We start from the raw sequence: 21,241 nt of genomic DNA on the forward strand, positions 1-21,241 counted from the left end.
CACGTAATCATGCCGGGACGCACCTCTTTCTGGGCAGGGGAAACTCAATACCCAAATTCAATTATGATTCAGCTGTGATGTAATACACCAACGACATACTTCGTAGACTGTCGGGTACGTCCTTATCCTACTACAATGGGTGGCCGGAGCGGGGAACCTTGGACACTAGCCGCAGTTTTTGGGTGCGAGATCATAGGTGCAGGGAAGGGCGATATTATGTTGTCGTATATTGAAAAATTGGAGTTTCTGTTTCTATCGATGGAATCGATGGACTAGGAGTGTTGATGGATGGGTGGAGAGGATTATATGATGATAAGCTTCGTTAGTTTTGGATGCACGGTGTACGCCTGATCAATTGTGGGTAATGACGATGAAAGCGATAATGGATTTATTGTTTTCGTTTGCGAGCGGAGATACTGGTGTTGAAATTCGACTTCTGGGATTGTTGATCTGATGGTGAGTTTCTTTCGTTGGTGTTGATGGGATTGAATGCTTTGCATATGATAGTCAAAAGTACTGTACGGTCAGTATTTCCTTCAATGGACTCGAAAAACGTATTGAACATGCACTCGGTATATCGTTTCTACTTAGAAGATACTCTCAGACTAACAATTTTGATTATTTCGAGATCCCGAGTTGTCGAGTCTCTTGAGTCGTTCGAATTTACCTCCAGTCAAACTTCTGTCGAGCCCTTCAAGTCTCTGAAGCCATTCAAGCCCCTCAACTCTTCCACCCTCATCAAGACCTCCAACCCTTCAACCTCATCTCCTACCCAAGCACTCCATACAAGTAGTCTTCCCTCCCACCTCATTACCCAGCACAGCCCCATACCACCCTTCCATCCCTATATCTCAAACAAGCTAGCAGCATATAGCACAGCACGGCGGGTCGATCACAATACCCTACCCGCCGCAGTCATGCCGACCCGACGTAACCGAACAATGCGGGCGGTCCGATTAACCATTTTCACATTCTCACCCGTGGATGTTTGTTTGTTTTTTATTTCGTTGCTGTGATGAAGGGGGTTGTAGCACGGACGGGTGGGCGTCGTTCTTAGTTACTTGATGGGTGTTAGTGCGTGGTGTGCTGTTTTGGGAGGATGATGGTGGATAGGGGTGGCTATAGAAGTGTGATGTCAAATTGGGATCTTGATGAAGGAATAAGGATGATGGTGGTGTTTTGAAGCTGGCGTGTACTTGTGCAGTGTGTGTTATGTCTTCTTCATACCATTGCGGTACGTCTTCATTTCAATCTTCGATCATTTCTGAAAAGTAAATGGAGCGAAATCCAACCAAATGAGCAAGTAGTTTTGCTTTCCCTTCGAGAGCCGAACAATTTCTACCATGTCCACATTCCCATACCCACAAAAAGAACCACCTACCTCTCAATTCTCATCCATACACATCCGTCCACTACTAAATCATCTAAATCTCTAACTAAACAAAAAAATCTAATCTAATCTCGCCACAACAAACGCGAACTCAGGTACGGTAACTATGTATAAGACGCGATCTTATCAGATGATGTTCTCGTACCTAGTCACGGATACGAGGTTGTAGTGCCTCGTACATGTAAATTTGTAGTCGATTATGGAGTACTTAATTAGTGCTTTCCTTTCTTCTGCCTTCTGGCCTGTGAAAGTTTTTGTTATTTATTTGAGCGGGTAAGTGGATACTGTAGGAAGGATTGTAGGTGGGAGATGTAGTATGTCACGACTCACGAGACTTTTCTACGTTGCTCAATCCTGCGAACTGTGGACGAGGGAGACAGCATAGGCGTTGTAAACTACAAGTACAGAGTATTGCTTTTCATCAATCAACCGGCAAGACAACTCTAACAGGCATCAATAAATTACCCCGAATTTCAGGACTAGAGAAGGATTCAACCAAAGGGTCCCTCAGCACTATCGAAAGGATCCAGGCAGACACATCAACACCACATTTCCTTTCGTCGACTTAAGATTTCACAGGATGCAGAGGATTCACACGACAAATCCGCATGCACGCGAGAATCGGCGTCGTCAACACGTTCCCATTCGCACGTGGCAAGCAACACACGCGTGGCCATGCGCGCGGCTGTGATTGGCCCACACTCCCTCCCCCCTCTCACCTCTTAAGGGTTCAACCATTCAATCGCTCAACACAACAGCGACACCATCGTGGACTTCTCTTTCCGGCAGCGGGGCGGGGACGGTTCTGGAAGCGATTGTTTCTAGCGCGGCGGTCGTAGGATCGAACTCTGGTACCTCGTACGGTGGGTAAGTGGATGGAAGAATTTTGTTGCGGCGCGGGGGGTTGAGGCTGGACTGGGCTGGCCGCTGGGCATGCTGGCTTACTGAGGGGAGGGGGAGGATTTCACGATGCACAGTACGGAGTACACGATAGCTTCATGTATGTGCGATCCTCTTGCTCTTCCTTCTATAACACGACAATTAATTATCATATCATTCGTTCCTACAAATAACTATCATTCAGTGGTCATAGGGTTCAAAGAAAGAAAAAAAAGGGAGACAAGAGGGCACGGAGCAAGCCGCTACGCCGCAACGGGACAACTGCGACTCTATAATTACCATCACGAAAGGGTCCGAGGGATGGTTAGCTGGGTAGGCTCGATTCGGCAGTCCGCAGCGCGCAGGCAGACTCGAGACTTGGGAGTCGGAACCAGAGTTACGGTCGTAGACTGGGTGTAACTATGTGACGATAGGTGTGTGTACGTACGCTCGGATCCTGCGGGTGCGCAGCAGAAGAGGTGGTGAATGGAACTGTGTGATAATGCGGTGTAATGATGTGGTGATGTGAACATGAGCAGCAGCATGGATGACGGAGGGGAGCGGAGGCTGAGGGGACATGGGGAAACGGTGGGCGTTCACATTGCTTGAACGAAATGCTGTATGTATCGAGATCCGAGTTGCACCATTGTCATCATCTTAAGCTTTTAGATTTGAGACATTTCGGTTTGTGTTCGTTGTGATGATTGCGATGTTACAATTGTGGAACCGTGTGCCGGTTTGTGTGTATCGTTCATTCGTTGTTTCAAGCTGCTACGGATACATAGGGTACTGTTTAGAGGGGATGGCTGTGATGGAGGTGGTGATGGCGATTTGTGTGGACGGTTATGTGAGTGGGTGAATGGATGGGGAATTGATTTTCAGGGACTCGAATCTCTTGACTTTTGCTTGTCTCTCCATCCCATCTCTCCCATCGACTCCCATCTCCCCATTCGCTTGGACAATCCCTGCCTGATCCTCATCCCTCCCGGCCATCCTGCTCCGTCCAGTGGTTAGTTGAGTTACCGAGTACAAGTCACAACACGACTACTGGGCGCTATCTGTTGCCTGTTTGCCTCGTTGGCTCCGCTCCTCTGTTCAACAAGTGCCGCTGTCTGTCGTGCTATGCTATGGTCATACTCATGCACAACAATGGCCTGTAACTTTGTTGTGGTACCCACACGATAAACTTCTGATCGAAGAGAAAAGCAATCGATCGATCAGCTCGGCAAATCACCACTTTTCCATCATCGCTGTCGCTATCGTCGTCATTCGCACCATCACGATTATCGCATTACTATCCTCGACGTATGGTAGGTGGATTGTGACATTTGGAGGCGGCGCGGGGCTGCGATGTTGTGGAAGGGCCGGCGGAGCACGTCAGCGACGCCGCAATGAAATATCTCCGGGGGATTGCAACAAGCTTACGGGCGAACGAATGGATGGATTGGAGGATGCGTGGGAAGGGCCAGAACACCCGGATGCTGTGTCCTTTAGGTCTTGCACACCGTAGAGGACGGGCTACCGTTCAGCACACGGCCACAGTCACAGTCACAGTCGCATCTGGCTGCCAGCTGGCTTTCGAACCACCAAGTAAAAGAAAAGGTCGAAATGTCACCCGAACGTGAATAGATGCCATTATCCCCAATCCACTCGGAAATCCTTCTTCACGGCCGGGGGTTGTTTGTTGCATGATCCTAGAGCGCGAAGCGACGATTGGGCCATTCTAGGCTCCGGGCCACTCTGGACGGTTTCTTAGTAAAACTCTTAATTACCCCCCTACCCGACGATACTGTGTAGAAGAGGCATTGCAGGCAGGCAGTTGTGATACCACCTAAACCGAATCCAACCCCCCATCTAATTAACAAGTACCAGGCCACTAGGCGTTGCAGAGAAGAACCCATGCTCTGCTGCTGGTCGTCGGTTGCTGTCTGTGGTGTTTGGGTACTGGTCCCCGGTGATTCCGGTGAATGTGTCTACGTTGGACCAATTGCTGCTGTCATTGTATATTATTACTGTCGAGTGACTCCCAGTAACTACCCATACGAGTATCTACAGGGCAACGCAGGGCAACGTAGGGTAATGCAGGGCAGGGTAGGATAAGGGTATCGTGTATGTCTGGTAGGGCATACTCAGCAATGTTCTATTCGTATTCACCACGCTTATGCCCATGCCCATGCCCATGCCCATGCCCATGCCCATGCTCATAACCATAACCATAACCATGGTCGTGATCATGAGCTTGATCTTTGAGACTAATTATGTATCTAGTCTGTCGTCGCCCTCCGCCTTGACCCTCTGGAACCTTTTGGCCTTAGACCCTTTTGTCGCAAAGTACGAGGTCATTCGTCGACTGTCGCCTACATTCAGGTACTAGTAGTAGATGTTACTCTACTCTAGAGTCTAACTACCTCCCGTAACTCACTGCGCCTGCGCCCCTCTGGCCCCCCCCCGTCTGCCCTTTTTTGTCATTCTACCGAGGGTCCTGCGACGGTTTGAGTTGTCGCTTGTATCCTCGATTCGGACTGGATTGCACTGGATTAGACTCGACTGGTATATTTGTTGGACTGGACCTTCGAGCGGTCTTGTCTTTTCTTTTCTTACCATTAACATCGAATTATTACTATTGGCATTGGCATTGGCATTGGTATTGTCGCTGGCACCACCAAGGCTACGGTCTACACGGTCTACACGGTCTACACGGCCTACTCGTTAGCCCACACGCGCCCCCAAAAAAGCTCAGCCCAACCCGTAAACCCATAGGCCGGTCCAAAGACCATTCGAAACAACAACCCATCGCGGCCAGACCACAGAGCAAACTCTACACACTGTCACTCTCTCACTCTCTATTTGCGGTCTCTTACTCTCTCACTCTCTCACTCTCTCTTGCGCCCGTTCCTCCCCAAAAAATAAATAACCTCCGACATCCCCGTCACCCTGTTGGCTCCGTGTTTAGCATTCCGCCTCTGCCTACCAACCTACCTATATTCACTCTCACTTCTCTTAATTTCCTCATTTTATTCCTTTGATACCCTCTGTGCTTTTCGACTTCACAATGATGAATTAATTATCTCGCCATCTCTTTGTCCCATAATAGGTATGTATCTCTGCGCGCGCACCGACACCACCTCCTTCACCTTCACCTACCACTTTCACCTCTCAAAAGTAATTCCTCACTCACCTACTCACTCTCACCAGCTCTTCGGAAAGTCGGCAGCGTAACAATGCATATTTGCGTGATTTACCTTCATTCCTCCTTCTCCAAGCTGTCGTCGCCCTGAGTCCAGTGCACCACAATCACTCGCTGCAATCAATTCACTCGCGACCTCCTCGACCATCTCGCTTACCGACTTGCGACCCAATCGCCCTTTCTGTAACCCTACCATTTAAGGAAGAGCAAGAATAGAAAAAGTAAAGAAGAAAGACAAGAACAGCTTTCCACCCATTAGACAAACATCCTCGCTTCGACAATCACCTCACCTTCAATCCGTCCCCGAACTCCACGGCCATTGGGCCTACCCTTCTCGGCAATGTTTCGACAATTGCTTCTCTGCCTCGCGCTTTGCGCGTACCTTGCCGTCGCCGTCGATCTCGATGTCGATCTCGGGTACGCCAAGTATCGAGGCATCCACGAGCCAGGCGGCGTATTGCGATGGGCGGGAATGCGTTACGCTCGCTCCGTCTCTCGCGTGGATGGAATGCGATTCGCAGCCCCCCAGGATCCTGTCCCTGAACGTCAGGGATTGGTTGTCAACGCCAGCAAGGTATGTATAGATTTGTTTTTTTTATTCTCTTTTGTGTATGCATCTCTATGTCGGTTCAGTAACTGACAATGACCTAGTTCGGCCCTCTGTGCATTGGCACCGACTCTGCTCTCCAGAACGAGTTCGGTGGCAGGCAGTCTGAGGATTGTCTGTTCGCCAACGTATGGGCTCCCGCGAAGGCTACCAACGAAAGCAACTTCCCAGTCTACATCTTCATCCAGGGAGGCGGTTTCAATGCTAATGGCAATGCCGACTACAACGCCACCAAGCTCGTCCAGGCCTCTAACAACTCCATGGTCGTCGTTAACTTCAACTACCGTGTCGGCCCGTATGGATTCCTCGCAGGCAACGACGTTATCGCGGACGACGATGTGAGCCTGAACAACGGACTCAAGGATCAGCGCCAATTGTTCAAATGGGTTCAGCAGCATATCACCAAATTCGGCGGTGATCCCAACCACGTCACAATCGGTGGCCCAAGTGCCGGTGCTGGCTCGGTCGTTCTCCACCTCACAGCCTATGGCGGTCGCGACGACAAGCTCTTCCATGCCGCGGCGGCAGAGTCGCCCTCGTTCCCGCCCCTGCGCACCGAGGAGGACAGCGAGTTCATGTACGAGGCTCTACGCAAGGAGACGGGATGCAGTGACCTCAAGTGCATGCGCGAGATGCCGGCCCCTGAATTCCAAAAGGCCGTCCGCACGATGAAGACCAACTTCCCCGGCGGAAAGAGCCCGCCAATCTACTTCTGGAACCCCACGATCGATAACGACTTCATCAGGGACTACACGTACAACGAGCTCCGCAACGGCCATTTCGTCAAGGTCCCCACGATCTTCGGTAGCGACGAGAACGATGGACTTGTCTTCACGCCCAAATCCGCCACGTCCCTCCAGCGCGCGCAGCAGTTCGTCACGGATCAGTTCCCCAACCTCAACAAGGAGCAATGGGCTCGCATCCGCAAGATCTGGCCCGGTCCCCCAGACGCATTCAAGGACGCTCGGTGGAAGAACGTAGCCGCCGACATCTACGGCCACATCCGATACACCTGCCCCGCCATCAACGCCTCCGCCTCCTACGAGCGCGGCAGTGATTTCAATTCCTGGCAATACCGCTGGAACGTCGGCAGCGCGCTCCACGTCTCAGAGCTCGGCTCCATCTGGAACAACGGCACGACGGCCGCCGGCGTCTTCATCCAGCAGTACTGGGTCTCCTTCATCAAGACATACGACCCCAACAAGATTCAAACCACCTTCCTCGCCTCCAAGGGCGTCCTCACCTCCCCGAACTGGGAGCCCTACGGCACCGGCAACGGCAAGCGCATGCTCTTCACCAACCAGAACGACGTCTCCATGGAGGATGTCTCGCAGGAGTCCCGCGACAAGTGCGAGGTCATCACCGGGATTGGTGCACAACTTAGCCAGTGAGTATTCATTCTTTCTCTACACCAAGACTACGACTACGACTTTGATATGGTAAACGACTTTCATGACGGATGACGATGGGGGAGGTGATTCATTCCGTTAGATCAATTGTAATAATCATGTGGCCGGCCCGTGGTGGCTGTTCTTTTCTCTATTTGCTTGTTGCGGTTTCTTGGGCGTTCTTCTGTCTCTCTTGCTTCTTCTCCTTCTCTCTCCTTCTTCTCTGTTCTGTTTTACCACTGTGATGCCTTTTCTTGTCCTCTTCTCTCACGTTCTCCAATCATCTCAAGTAGGCTTGGATGGGTTTTCGAGAAGTCTGTTTCAAAAATGACGCACTCCCGCGGAATGCAATAACCAAACCTGCAAGGAAGAACACATCACTGACTCCAAACCCCACAGAAAACCACTCAAAACGAAATCCGCGGCCGTGTCTGCGTTCGCAACACCGGGACTGCTGAAGTGTGTCGTGCCGGTACTCGCCATCATCGTTGCGAATCTTTACACCTGAGCGTTGGAATGGGAGTTTGGATGAATCACGAAGATAAACAGCAACAGCACCAAGATAGGGTTGTTGTTTTGAGGGGAATGGAATATTCTCCGAAGAAGATGGATGGAACGAACTAAGGGGGGAATCGACATATACGCCATACGATCTGAGGGGATAAGGCCCATGAAGGCACCTGATGGACTATGGATGGAAATGTCAAGTCGAAAAGACGACGATAGGAGAGAAAAAGAGAAGAAAGAGGAAGAGGACTGGGGCTGGACGATCAACATCCGCATCCACCTCCACAACCACGACGACAAAGAGATCCTGGAGACGAAGGAAAGAGAGAGAAGACGAATAGGAGCACGCAACCGGCCCGTTGACAGACAGTCACACAGACAGGTGAAACAGACGTCGTGTAACACACCCACCGTCCATCCACACACACCCCTGGATATTTTTTCTTTTTTCCGCGACCATTCAGCGAGCATAGCGCGTTTTGAGATTCCACCCGCTTGGGGGAAGCACTTAAGGGATGATTGGAGTGTTGTATAGCTCCTCCAACGTCTTTTGTATATTTTTTGATTTATGGGGATGTTTGTTTATATCGAGGGAAGGGGAGACGTTGAGGAGACGATGAGGCGTAAAGTAAAGCATAATCATAGTACTATATTTGGATGACAAAAACAATTCAAAACTACAACCGAGATCTTCTTCGAAACATTGACCGCCTTCTCATCTGCCTATCTACACGATTATCAATGCATTGTCACAGTGCGGAGTACCTCCGTCCTATTCACACGGTCCTCGACCAAGCAGAAAGCTTACTACCCGAAAGCAGTCTAGCCCCAAACGCGAAAACTAGAAAAGGACTAGCGCGTCTGTCTGAAGAAAGTTTAAAAATCACCGCCGACACCGCTCCAATTATCCCACGAGGGAACGCCGTTTGTGACGTGTTTGATTGGTTGGTGATGGATCTGTTAAGTCGAATATTTGTTTGATGGGGATATGGGAGATGGATGGAATTGAGTGTCTATAAGTAGTTATTATGCTTGAATTATGAAAGGAATTGTGATTAGTTGTCGTCGTAAATCCATGTTATTCGTTGGATGGTGGGCGAGATAAAACGCCCGTGCGTCGATGCGCTACTGTAGGTATCCAGGGACAGGAACCCACACGTTTTTGTTGAAGCAACGACAGGACAGTAACTATTACCTTACTCGCGCTTCACCTGGAGCCATAACTACACTCCATACTCATACCCACACTCACACCGATACATACCACGAGAAACACACACGCACGCATCAACACTCACCCCATTGCGCTCCCGCGGCGCCTGTTATCCCACCCCAGATTCTCTGACCTCCGCCCTCGTGCTGCCCGCCCCGGCGCCGCATCAGGGGCATCCTGCGCACATCTCCATACGATCGATCCCAAACCACACTCCCCCAGAGTCATTGCTCCGCCAGATCGTTTCATAGATTCGTCCTTCGCCGATGATACAGCAGCACCAGCAGCAGCGCCCCTCGACACCACATCGAATCGACCCCGTAATGCTTTCGTGCCCGCGTTCCACTCGATAGCGCAACCCCCCCTCCCTCCTCAATCTCTCCTCCCTCCAGCAGAAATTCCTGGTTTCCCCAAATGCCGGGCTGGAGACCGTTGCCGCGAATCGCCTTCGCCATCTGCATATACCCCTTCCAGCCCTCGTCGCCGGCCGACCTGCCCCTCGAAATTGGCGATGAACTGTACATAATCGAACAGGGCGGCAGGGACGGTTCCTGGTATAGGGGATACCTCGTCGCCCCGCCGTCGCTGCTGGCCGGACTCACCAGCGTCAAGGGCCAGACGCTCGAGGCGCGCGTCTTCTCTGGCATCTTCCCCCGCTGCTGCGTTGAGGTGCGCGAGGTTCTCGGCGACGGCAAGACGAGCAGGTCGCCAGTCACGGACCAGGCCGATAAAGTGCTGCAAGAAGGAACCCAGAACCACGCCGAGAATGCCACCACGACGAACGGCGTCATCACGCCCACGGAGAGCGCCAACGGCAAACCCCCCGCCGCGAGGAGAGCCTCAAAGACCGAACACATATCAGCGCTGCCGTCGTCCGCGTCACGCCCGCTGTCACGCCGCAGGTCTACTCGAAAACGCACAGCAAGCCAGGGCTCGCAATGGACAGCGCGCTCCGAGCACCTCCAGCAGCTCGCGCTGCCACTATCACCCATATCCGTCTCCTCTCGCGACCCCATGGCGCCACGGCCACCTGCACCGGTGCCGATGCTAAAGATCGGAGACGAGACGCCGACGTCCGCGCAGGAGCCATTGGTCGACGAGATCGCGTCGTGCCTGCGCGAATGGCACTCCACGAAGCTGCACGAGCTGATGCTGGTGCGCAAGTACAAGGACCTGGACAGGATGTCGGGTCTGGTGCAGCGACTGGACGCCGCGCGACGCCAGCTGTTGCACAAGGTGCTGACGGCTCGAGAGTTGGAAAAAGTGCGGGAGACCACCGTCTGGGACCTGGTTGCCGGGAACAAGATGCTCTGCGGGGACGTCATCGTGCGGAGCCCGTCGCAGCGCGGTCGCGTGTTGACGGGCGACGACTCGGCGATTGAGATCACGAAATTGCAGTCTATGATGAGTCTGCTGGACACAAGGCCTGTTCCTAACATTGATGAGCATAATCTGCATCATTTGTTCGTCAATCTCAAGCAGGTCGTTGGAGACGTGACTGCGGGGGCTGTCCAGATCAGCATGCATCTGTGCAGTAAGACACCTGGGTCTGCCCCTGTGCCGCTTTCAGAAGCGTATTCTTTCGATCTCACGGCAAGGGATGGGTCGCCGATTCCATTGAGCGGGGAGAAATTCAAATCACTCTTCGTAGACCTGAGCTCGACCGATATTGGAGAAGGGTCCGGCTCAGGATCGAGTTTATATCTCGTTTTCAAGTTGCTGTCCAGCGAGGCGATTCGAAGCGCGCCGGGCAAGGAAGGACAGCCCGGCGCTCCGCGGGAGAGCACGTCGAGCAACCCGCCCACATTCCAGCCGTCGCAATTCGGCAGCATCAAGGGCAGGCGGAGCGTCATGTTTGGGTCCAAGCGGAAGGAATCTCCCAACACCACTTTCAGCTCCACCGACACGCGACCTGATAGCAAAGAAGCGAATCACAAGAATAGCATCGATGGACGGCCCGAGTCGGCGGCGAGAGCGAGGGCTTCGTCGCGCGACACCAAGTCCCTGAAGCGAGCTGCCGCCGTGGGCGTGCTCCGCGTGGATGTGTTAATGCGTGCGCAATCGGAAGCAGATCAGAACATCACTCTCTGGTCTGCGCCTACGCCGCTTGATGAGAGCGCGGAGGATGATCGAGATTGGGACGATATACTGACGGAGATATACCCGAATGCCCAGGGGACATACAGAAAGCATCCTAACGTCAGTCGCATTACCATCCACGTGAAAGCATTCGCACACCCCGACGCCGAAAGCCTGGTCGAGAAGACGCCGACCCTACTGCACAGCATCAAGCAGACCCGCAAGATCGGGTTCTCAGGCGCCCCCACGAAACCCAGGAGCGACATCTACCTCACGCTCGTGGAACCATTCCTTCCCCGGAACTCATTCCTCGCCCACCCCAAGACGGGCACGGTCCCACTGGCCCAGACCACACCAATGGGCAACCTCCAACTGACGATCGAAGTGCGCAAGTCGTCCGGGGAGCGCATCGAGAACTGCGTGTATCCGTCGAGCAACAGCGCAGGCCACACGGCGTGGCGGACGACGGCGATCGAGCGCGGCGAGGGCTGGAACATGACGATCCGACTCGCGATCGAGCCCGAGGATGTTCCAGGGTCGCACATCGTTATGAGCGTTGCTGACGCCCCTGGATTTCCCTTCGCACTGTGCTGGATGCCCCTCTGGGACAAGGACGCCTTCACGAGAGACGGCGAGCATTCGTTGTCGTTGTATAGGTACGACGAGTATACGTCGAGCATGATTGCCGGGAAGGGCGCGTACTTGGGTCTCCCGTGGAGTGCGAGGAAGAAGGATGAACAGGTCATGGGTCCGATGGCCGCGCTGCATCTTCGGACGTATCTGTGCAGCACGAAGTACTCGCAAGACCCTATCTTACTAGGTCTGTTGAAATGGAAAGAACAGGCTGGTGGCGAACTCGTCAGTCTTCTCAAGCGGTTCCACTTCGTGCCGGAGATCGAGGTGGTCAAGTTGTTGAACGAGGTCTTCGATGCACTGTTTGAGATCCTCGTTGAGTATGCTGGCAGCGATGAGTACGAGGATTTGGTGTTCAAGGCGTTGGTTGCGGTGCTCGGTATCGTACATGATAGACGGTTCAATCTCAGTCCGCTGGTGGATCAATATGCCAAGTCGAGGTTCTCATATCCGTTTGCTACGTCCTGCCTTGTTCGCAGCTACACAAGGTTACTTGCCAATCCGGCCGATCCAGCGAGCTCGCGAAGTCTAAGGTCGACGTTCAAAGTCGGACGGCACGTGTTCAAGTTCATAATGAACGCCCGACAGCAGCAGAAGGAGAAGGAAGCCGGAATCGGCATCACAGGCCGCCAGTCAACATTCACAAAAGACATCAACACCATCTTCCAGTCCCTCGAAGTGCTGATGCGCAATTCGTCCCCCGTGCTGATCGGCACCAAGACGATCCTCGTGCAGAACTTCCACACGTGGCTGCCCGAGCTTTCGCCCTCGATGACCCCGGTGGAGATCTTCAAGCTCGCGTCCAACTTCATCGAGTCATGCGGCACGGCTCAGGGGAAGCTTATCCTCTACAAGCTCCTGCTGATCCACCACATCACCGGGCTGGAGGTTTTCAAGGCGCCGGATACTCGACGAGAACTTTTGACCAGCACTGTCAAGTGGCTTGCTCCTCACTGGGGCAAGATCGATGTCATCACGGAGCAATGGAAGGATCAGGTTCGACTTTGCTGTTCCGTCGTCGCCGCGCAGGTCGAGGAATTGGGCCAGGAAGCTTGCGAATACATCCCCAAGCTCGTGGATTCGTACAGAGCTATTCAAGCTACCGGACGGCAGGCTAAGAAATCGTTGTCGCTTCTCTTCCCTACATCGTTTCCCTTTCCGTCGCGGCCGACTACAACTCAAGCTACATTCGACGAAGCATTGATCGAATTGTCGGCCGTCCTGGCGGCAATGTCCAGTCTTCCAACTATAATACACCTCGACTGGCCGAAGGCAGATATCGCCAATTTCCTGTTCTCCGCATTGCAGGTCTACATATCGATTCTCGACGGCGAGGCATTCCCATCGTCATGGCTGAGCGTCCACATCTTCCACCACAAAGCCACCATGCGGACGCTGGAGAAGTTCGCAGGCATCCTCACGGATTCCTTCCTCCCTCACGCAGACGAAGCGGACCAATTCAACACCGAACTCTGGCGAGCCTTCTTCGACGCGCTGCTCAAACTCGTCGGCAGCGACGCCCTCGCCCTGGAGACGTTCCCGGAGCAGAAGCGCCGCGCGGTATGGAAGATTGCGGGCGACGTGCGGGAACACGGCGCGGACTTGCTGCAACGCAGCTGGGAGGCCATTGGCTGGGAGACGACGCCCGAAGACAAGAAGCAGTACGGGCTGGAGAAGATGGGCGGGTTCCAGGTCCAATACGTGCCGAGTCTCGTTGCGCCGATCGTGGAGTTGTGTCTGAGTGTGCACGAGGGTCTGCGGAGCGTCGCGATCGAGGTGCTGCAGACGATGATTGTGAGCGAGTGGACGTTGAGCGAGGACCTAGCGCTCATCCAGGCGGAGATGATTGATTGTTTGGATCAGTTGTTCAAGACGAAGCCGCTGACCGAGGTCGTGCTGCAGAAGCATTTCATACAGGAGCTTGTGGGGATTTTCGAGCCACTGGCGCAGGACCCCGAGGATCCGCTGTTCGTGGCTGTTAAGAATCTGATTACTACGATTGACGAGCTGCTGGACCTTCTCGTTGCTGTGCATAGCACCGAAGCGACGGGTGAAGTGTTCCGCATCATGGATACGCTTCATCTCATGGAGTTCCTGAAGGACATGCAGAAGGAGGACATTTACATCCGATACGTTCACCAGCTCGTGCGACTGCAGGCCGACGCACAGAACTTCACAGAGGCCGGCCTGGCGCTTCGACTCCACGCCGAGCTTTACGAATGGGATCCCGTCACGACGGTCGAACCTCTCATCGACCCCGCCTTCCCCTCACAATCGTCGTTCGAGCGCAAGGAACGGCTCTATTTCGAAATGATCAGCCACTACGAGAACGGCCAGTCCTGGGACAACGCACTCGGCACGTACATGGAGCTCGCGACGCAGTACGAACACAACGTCTTCGACTTTTCCAAGCTGGCCCGCACGCAGCACGCCATGGCTACGATTTACGAAAGCATCGCGAAGGGCGACAGGCCTAATTCTCGGTACTTCCGGGTCATCTACAAGGGCCTCGGGTTCCCGGTGGGACTGAGGGATAAGCAGTTTATCTTTGAGGGATCGCCGAATGATCGCCTGGCTACGTTCACGGATCGCATGCAGCAGCAGCATCCCGCAGCGCAGATATTGAACGCGGGAGCTGAGGGCGATGTCGAAGGGCAGTATTTGCAGATCTTCCCCGTCAGCCCGCAGAAAGATCTTACGCATCCTATATACCAACGTGCGAAGGTCGCACAGTCCATTCGTGACTACTATCTCCTTTCCAGGCCGACGCAGTTCACCACGACGTCCCGCCGCACGACGAGCAACGCTCCCGCGGGCGTGGGAGCAGAGAAGACAGTCTACACGACGGCAGAAGCATTCCCAACGATCCTCCGTAGAAGCGAGATCGTAGCCGTCGGGACCATAACGCTAACGCCGCTGCAAACCGCGATCGAGCGGACAGCCCGCAAGACGGCGGAGATGGCGGCGATTGAAAAGAGGGTGCAGGAGGGCGACGACGCGGCGATCACGACGCTCACGACGGAAATCATGTTCGCGGTCGACAACACGTCCGACACGTCCGTCGTCAACTACCACGACCTCCTGCCCAGGTCGAGAGCGTCCTCGCTGACGGACGATGAGGGCGACGAGGAGGCGCAGCCGAGGGAGTATAATTTACTGGAGAATGCGCTCAAGGTTGCGTTGATTGATTATGCGCTCGTGATTCGGAGGTGTTTGTCGCTTTATTCCAGGCCTGCGCAGCAGGCTACTAAAGCGGATTTGACACATCGTATGTATTTTCTTTGTGTCGGTGGTTTGGTGGATTATAAGGGTAAACTAACGGGTTCATTGCAGGATTCGAATTGGCGTATGATCGCGAGTTGTCTCATCTGGCACCCGTGAATCCGGAACATATCATTCGGTCGCCAACGGGATCATGGCTGGCGGCTACTGCCTCCGCGGTCAATGTCAATCCCCCGGCCGGCGATGGATTCTCGTCGAACAATGCAGCGCAGACGAACGGCACAAGAGTGACGTCTCCGACACCGCAATCACGTCCGGCACGGCAAGACAAAAAGAGGCTTAGTCTCGCGTTCTTCAAAGGCGGGTCAACATCCGAAGTCAATTCTCAGTCAGAGCGCCGCGCAGCCGACAAGCCGTACATCGACCCGCACGACCTCCTCGACGCGGAATCCGTAACCAGCGCCTCCCGCCGAAGCATTAGCAAAGACCGGAGCACGACGACAGCCACTTCCCGCAGCAAAGACGGCAGCACCTCGCACCAGCACAACCGCTCCACCAACCGCCTCTCCCTCTCCCTCCTCTCCTCCAACTCGCCCACGCCCGAAGCCCTGCCCCAAACCTTCCCCCTCCCACCTCCCGTCCCGTCCTCCGGCGGCCACGGCCACTCCCAAAACAGCCTCAGCCTCAGCCAAACCATCAGCAAAGTCACCAGCCGCACCAGCCGCTCCGCAAGCCAATCCCGCGGCCAGAGCACCGAGCGCAGCCGCGCGGCATCCACGTCGCGGCCCCCGACCTCCAAGAGCGGGAAGAGCAAGCGCAGCGAGAGCGTCGACCCGCACTCTGACACGAAGAGTGGCCATCGCGAGGGCAACACGAGCAAAGTCACAAGCAAAGCAGAGAAGATGGGAAGTTCGGTCCGCAAGCGCTTCAGCATCTTGAACATCGGCGGGGGCGGGTCCTCGTCGAGCAGTTCGTCGGGCAAGAAGGGGTCGAAGTCGGGGGGCAGCGTGAGGGGGAGGAAGGCGGTTGATACCCTGACGGAGGAATGATGGGAATGATTTGCGCTATCTTTGCTTTGTGGTTTTTCTTATGTGAGAACGCTTTCATCATTGTTGGGATTGTGTTTTTTTTACAAGAGCGTGCGTGTGGTGGTGGGCTTTTTTACTTTCTACTTCTACTTCTTCTTCTTCTTCCTCTTCGTCTTTCTCTGGGATGGGGGAGGGGGGTTTTCTTCGTGTGTATGCCGTTGTAATTTCCGACTTTTTCTCATTTTCTTTTGCGTGTTTCAAAGAAAAAGATGGAAAGGAATGTCTCTGGTTTACTTATACACCCCTTTTTTCGAGTTCACGTGGCTACTTGCTCACTTATTCGTTTTGTTTTTTTATATTTTCGACAGAGGAAATACACTACTTTTCAAAGGACCTCTCGAGTAGCGAGGGGAAAGAATCGTTATGATATCAACTTTTCCTGCATAAAGTGGTTATTCCATGCCTTTATGTTGGGTTCTGTCTATTCTTCACTCGAGTGTAGATGAGATGTCGTCCAAGGTTGGTGAATGTCGATGTCACGTGCGCGCTTAGTTTGACCTTATCGATTAGACCCACAACTAGCGTCTAATCCCTGTCAATTCCTAGATTTTTCTGTGTTTTCGGCTCGAGCAACTTTTTTGCGTTTGAAGCGACGACAAACACTCTTCCCGCCCACGAAAACACGAAACAACAGCCCACCATGTCGCTGGACGAGAGGCTGTCCAAGATTCGGGACTCCCCGAAGCTCCAGAGCGTGCAGCAGGTACGTTATTGATTTATGAAGCGAATCGGGGCATTGAAACTAACGCAACGAAACAGACAGCAGTGGTGCTCTCCGCAATCGAAGACACGCTCCGGGGCCAGAAATCCGAATTCACACCCACAGCCTACTTCGCCGCACTCCTCTCCCTCCTAGCACACCAGGTCTCGGCCTCAGGAATCAGCAACAAGGACACCGCGACCGCCGTCATCTACCTCCTCGACCTCGTCACGCCGCACGTCCCCGCGCCCCTCCTGCGCTCCAAATTCACAGAGATCCTCACGCACCTCGCGCCGGCGCTCGTGCACCCAGAAGCCGAGGCGCCGCTGCTCAGGTCGTCGATAGGCACGCTCGAGTCGCTGCTCGTGGTGCAGGATTCCAAGGCGTGGGAGCTCCCTCAGACGGAGATTAGCCCGCGACGAGCGGTCGCGGGGCTGTTGACTATCGCGGTTGACCACAGGCCGAAGGTCAGGAAGAGGGCGCAGGATGCGTTGTCGAAGGTTCTCAACAATCCGCCGCCGAGCCCGTCGCTGGACCACCCGGCGGCGGATATGTGTGCGGAGACGGCGCTGCGGATGCTGAAGGATATCGCTGAGGCGGCGGGCAAGGCGAAGAAGCAGAAGGGGGGTCACCACGGGAAGGACGCGCAGAACAGGGATCCGGATCTCATTCACGCGCTGCAGTTGATTAAGACGGTGGCTACGGCTGCGGGCGGGTGGCCGAGCAGGAAGATCGATATCCTGTGTGAATTGCTGCTGCATATTTCGAGGTCGAGTAATGAGTATTTGACTATGGCGGCGTTTGAGATTTTCGAGGTTATTTTCTCCGGGATGGTGGACGAGGTTTCGTCGGCGAAGTTGCCGAGGCTGCTCGAGGCGATTTCTGAGTTGCAGCCGTCGAAGAACGATTCCCAGTTGCTGCCCCCGTGGATCGCGGTCATTTCGAGGGGTTATGAGGTTTCGGCGCAGGTCGAGCCGGAGGATACGTTCGCGAAGGTTCCGGAGCTGTTTGCGCTTGTGTCTGGGTTTTTGACGAGCTCTTCGCATAACATTCGCATCTCTGCGTCAGAGTGCTTGATTTCGTTCATTGTGAACCTCGTCCCTGACAGTGTCATCCTCGAGCCATCAATCTACGACGAGAAGATCCTGGAGAAGATCGCAAAGGCCGCGGCGGATCTGCTGAGCGTGAAGTACCAGGCGGCGTGGATGGAGGTGTTCAATGTCCTCAGCGCGATGTTCGATGCCCTCCGATGGCGCTCCGACCCTATTCTCAAGCCCGTCGTCCGCATCGTCGGCGAGCTCAGGAGCAACGATTCGTTCGCCGGCAAGAAGGAGGCGGACGCCGTCCTATCGAGTGCCATCGGCGCCATGGGCCCAGACGTCGTGCTCGACGTCCTCCCACTCAATCTCCCCCGTCCCCCGCCCGGCCAGGCTGGAAGAGTGTGGCTCCTCCCGCTGCTCCGCGATGCCGTGCACAACACGAAGTTGGCCCATTTCCGACAGGTCATGGTGCCGCTGAGCGAGGAGCTCTACCAGCGCGTCGTCGACCACGGAAAGAAGGAGAAGACAATGGATATCAAGGTGTTCGAGACCGTCGTCCAGCAGATCTGGTCCATCCTCCCGGGTTACTGCGACCTCCCGCTCGATCTCGTGGACGCTTTCGACCAGAGCTTCGCCGAGATGCTGGCGAATTTGCTCTACGGACAGGCTGATCTCCGCACGGATGTCTGCAGGGCGCTGCAGAACCTCGTCGATGCTAACAAGGCGATTGTCGACTTGGAGGGGAATGAGGATTTGGTGGTCCAGGCGAGGGTGTCGAAGGCGGATGCGCAGAAGAATTTGGAGCATTTGGCGGGATACGCGAGTAACATGCTTGCGGTTTTGTTCAATGTTTACAGCCAGACGCTGCCGCAGTATAGGGGTACGATCCTCAAGACCATCAACGCTTTCTTGAGCATCATCCCCGAGAAGGTATGTATTTCAGATATGGAGATTTTGAACTACCTGAATCTAACGCGACGTACAGGAATTGATGGACACGTTCGAGCGCGTGGCTTCGAACCTGGAGTCCTCGCTCGCTGAAGCCGGGCCCCAGACACAGGCCGACAAGCAGAAGCAGGGCAAATCGCAGGACAAGATGCCCCCGATGAGCCACACGCTCATGGATCTCGTCATCACCATTGCTCTCTATCTCCCCCGCGAGAGCTACCCCGCGCTGTTCACCATGGCCAACACGCTCATCAATAAGGACGACGACTCGCAGTTGCAGAAGAAGGCGTACAAGCTCATCCCCCGTCTCGCCGAGTCGGACATCGGCAAGGAGGCGCTGAGAGAGCGCAGTGGAGAGCTGCAGGCGCTTCTCTTGAACAGTGCGGAGAAGACGTCTTCGCCTGCACGGAGGGACCGTCTCGCTGCCATCTCTCAGATCCTCGAGTACCTCCCTGAGACCGACCTGCACTTCATCCCAGCCATCCTCTCCGAGGTGGTCATCTCGGCGAAGGAGGTCAACGAGAAGGCACGAGAAGCCGCCTACGATCTCCTGGTCGCCATGGGAGAGAAGATGTCTGAAGGCGGCACGGTCGTGCAAAGCAAGGTCCCCAACATGCCGTCCGACGCCCCCAGCGTCGAAGCAAGCCTGGAGGAGTACTTCACCATGGTGTCCGCCGGTCTCGCCGGATCCACCCCACATATGATCTCCGCCTCCATCACCGCCGTCACGCGCATCCTGTTCGAGTTCCACGCGCGGATCTCGAAAGAAACGACGACTAACCTCCTCGAACTCATGGACATGTTCCTGCAGAATCCGAACCGCGAGATCGTGCGCAGCGTCCTCGGCTTCGTCAAGGTCGAGGTCGTGACGCTCCCCGAGAGCCTCGTGAAGCCCCGCCTCAACTCCCTGCTCTCCAACCTCCTCGTCTGGAGCCACGAGCACAAGGCACACTTCAAGGCGAAGGTCAAGCACATCGTCGAGCGCATGGTGCGCAAGTTCGGCGCCGACGCCGTCGAGAAGGCATGCCCGCCCGACGACCGCAAACTCATCACCAACATCCGCAAGACGCGCGAGCAGCGCAAGAAGAAGAAGCTCGCCGCCGAGGCCGATGGCGACGCCGACGAGCCCCAGCAGAAACCAAAGGGCAAGTTCGAAAGCGAGTACGACCAAGCGGTCTACGGCTCCGAGAGCTCGGAAGACGAAGGCGACTCCGAAGACGAGTTCGTCAAGAACAGGCAGAGTGCCAACGCCGGCGGCAAGAAGGGCGGAAAGACGTACATCATCGAAGACGAGGACGAGCCCCTCGACCTGCTCTCCAAGAAAGCACTCGGAAACATTTCCTCTACGAAGCCTCTCCGCCAGCGCAACGCCCCGGCCAAACTCACAAAGGCGAAGCGCAACGAGGACGGCAAGCTCATCCTCGGCGACGACGATTCCGACGACGGTGCTGCAAAGGGCAAGAAGGGCGGCCGCGGAAACGATGATGACGGTGATGTGTTGATGGATCTCGACGATGCAGCGGCCGGAGGAAGCCTCGAGGACGGCATCAACGCGTACGTGGAAGCTATCCGCGGCAAGGACGCCGCACAGAGGGGCCAGCGAGGCAAACTCAAGTTCAGCAACAAGAGGAGCGCTGGCGGAGACGACGATGACGACGATATGGACGTCGACGATGACAAGGCGGCCAGGAAGGCGAGGTCCGGAAGCGGGATGTGGAAGAGCTCCGGCGGCGGACGCGGTGGCGGCAATCAACCTCACAGGCGGGCGCTCGGCGCTGAGAGGTCGAGAGGTGGATTCGGCGGAGGAGGTGGTGGTGGATTCGGTGGTGGCAGAGGCGGTGGTGGTAATGGACGGGTTAACAAGCCTAAGAGTCCTAGGGGAAGGGGCAGGGGCGGAGGCGGTGGATGGGGAGGTCCTTCGAGGCGGTAGATATCATGAGGACGGAAAGGAAAAAGTTAGTAGAAGATGATATGATATCATTTCACGAGAAGGGAGTTTGATTCACATTGGCGTAAGATCTGGGATACTTTTCACGAGATGTTGGAGTAGATAAAATGAAATGAAAGAAGTAATTGAAATATGTTTGACTTGGAAGATTTTGGTTCTCCATCGTGGAGGACTTTGTGAGGTTGTTTTATATGCATGGACAAGACTAACCTTCGATGTATATCCATCGTTCTATATGCTTCTTATATTCAGTCTATCCACACCTATGCATACTTACACTATTCGTACTAACTAAGAATAGATAGTAGCAGCTACTGTCGTTAACACTTAGTTAATGGGATTAGAGACCTAATAATAGTATAACGTATCGTACGTAGACTATCCTGACTGGCCCCATACTACTAGTCTACAT

The 21,241-nt window shown here is 54.5% G+C and overlaps 4 protein-coding genes across 4 annotated transcripts; all 4 read left to right on the plus strand.

Moving 5' to 3' along the window:
- Positions 1–452: 452 nt before the first annotated feature.
- On the plus strand, positions 453–1,052 carry BU24DRAFT_419912 (uncharacterized protein). Its single transcript, XM_033527335.1, has one exon. It carries the CDS (start codon positions 540–542, stop codon positions 1,014–1,016), a length of 477 nt encoding a protein of 158 aa, XP_033385200.1. The 5' UTR covers positions 453–539; the 3' UTR covers positions 1,017–1,052.
- Positions 1,053–5,796: 4,744 nt separating this feature from the next.
- BU24DRAFT_431805 (alpha/beta-hydrolase) lies at positions 5,797–7,454 on the plus strand (the record flags this gene model as incomplete). The annotated part of the gene is made up of 2 exons (XM_033529892.1): positions 5,797–6,030; positions 6,108–7,454. The coding sequence occupies 2 exons, from the start codon at positions 5,797–5,799 to the stop codon at positions 7,452–7,454; spliced, it is 1,581 nt and encodes a 526-aa protein (XP_033385201.1).
- A 2,131-nt stretch (positions 7,455–9,585) lies between these two features.
- BU24DRAFT_440069 (uncharacterized protein) lies at positions 9,586–16,154 on the plus strand (the record flags this gene model as incomplete). The annotated part of the gene is made up of 3 exons (XM_033530345.1): positions 9,586–12,879; positions 12,913–14,972; positions 15,392–16,154. The coding sequence occupies 3 exons, from the start codon at positions 9,586–9,588 to the stop codon at positions 16,152–16,154; spliced, it is 6,117 nt and encodes a 2,038-aa protein (XP_033385202.1).
- Positions 16,155–16,789: 635 nt separating this feature from the next.
- BU24DRAFT_387685 (pre-rRNA processing protein-like protein Rrp12) lies at positions 16,790–20,970 on the plus strand. Its single transcript, XM_033524977.1, has 3 exons — positions 16,790–16,896; positions 16,953–18,863; positions 18,919–20,970. The coding sequence occupies exons 1-3, from the start codon at positions 16,834–16,836 to the stop codon at positions 20,809–20,811; spliced, it is 3,867 nt and encodes a 1,288-aa protein (XP_033385203.1). The 5' UTR covers positions 16,790–16,833; the 3' UTR covers positions 20,812–20,970.
- The last annotated feature ends 271 nt before the right edge of the window (positions 20,971–21,241 follow it).

This window comes from Aaosphaeria arxii, assembly GCF_010015735.1.
Source record: "Aaosphaeria arxii CBS 175.79 unplaced genomic scaffold BU24scaffold_3, whole genome shotgun sequence".
Lineage (NCBI taxonomy): Eukaryota > Fungi > Ascomycota > Dothideomycetes > Pleosporales > Aaosphaeria > Aaosphaeria arxii.

What these genes read in the sequence shown, in the direction of transcription:
- BU24DRAFT_419912 (XM_033527335.1), top strand. Translation starts at nt 540, where the DNA reads ATGGACTCGAAAAACGTATTGAACATGCACTCGGTATATCGTTTCTAC.
- BU24DRAFT_387685 (XM_033524977.1), top strand. Translation starts at nt 16,834, where the DNA reads ATGTCGCTGGACGAGAGGCTGTCCAAGATTCGGGACTCCCCGAAGCTC. An exon ending in AGCTCCAGAGCGTGCAGCAG is followed by an intron (nt 16,897 to 16,952) that starts GTACGTTATTGA and finishes GCAACGAAACAG; the next exon opens with ACAGCAGTGGTGCTCTCCGC. An exon ending in TGAGCATCATCCCCGAGAAG is followed by an intron (nt 18,864 to 18,918) that starts GTATGTATTTCA and finishes CGCGACGTACAG; the next exon opens with GAATTGATGGACACGTTCGA.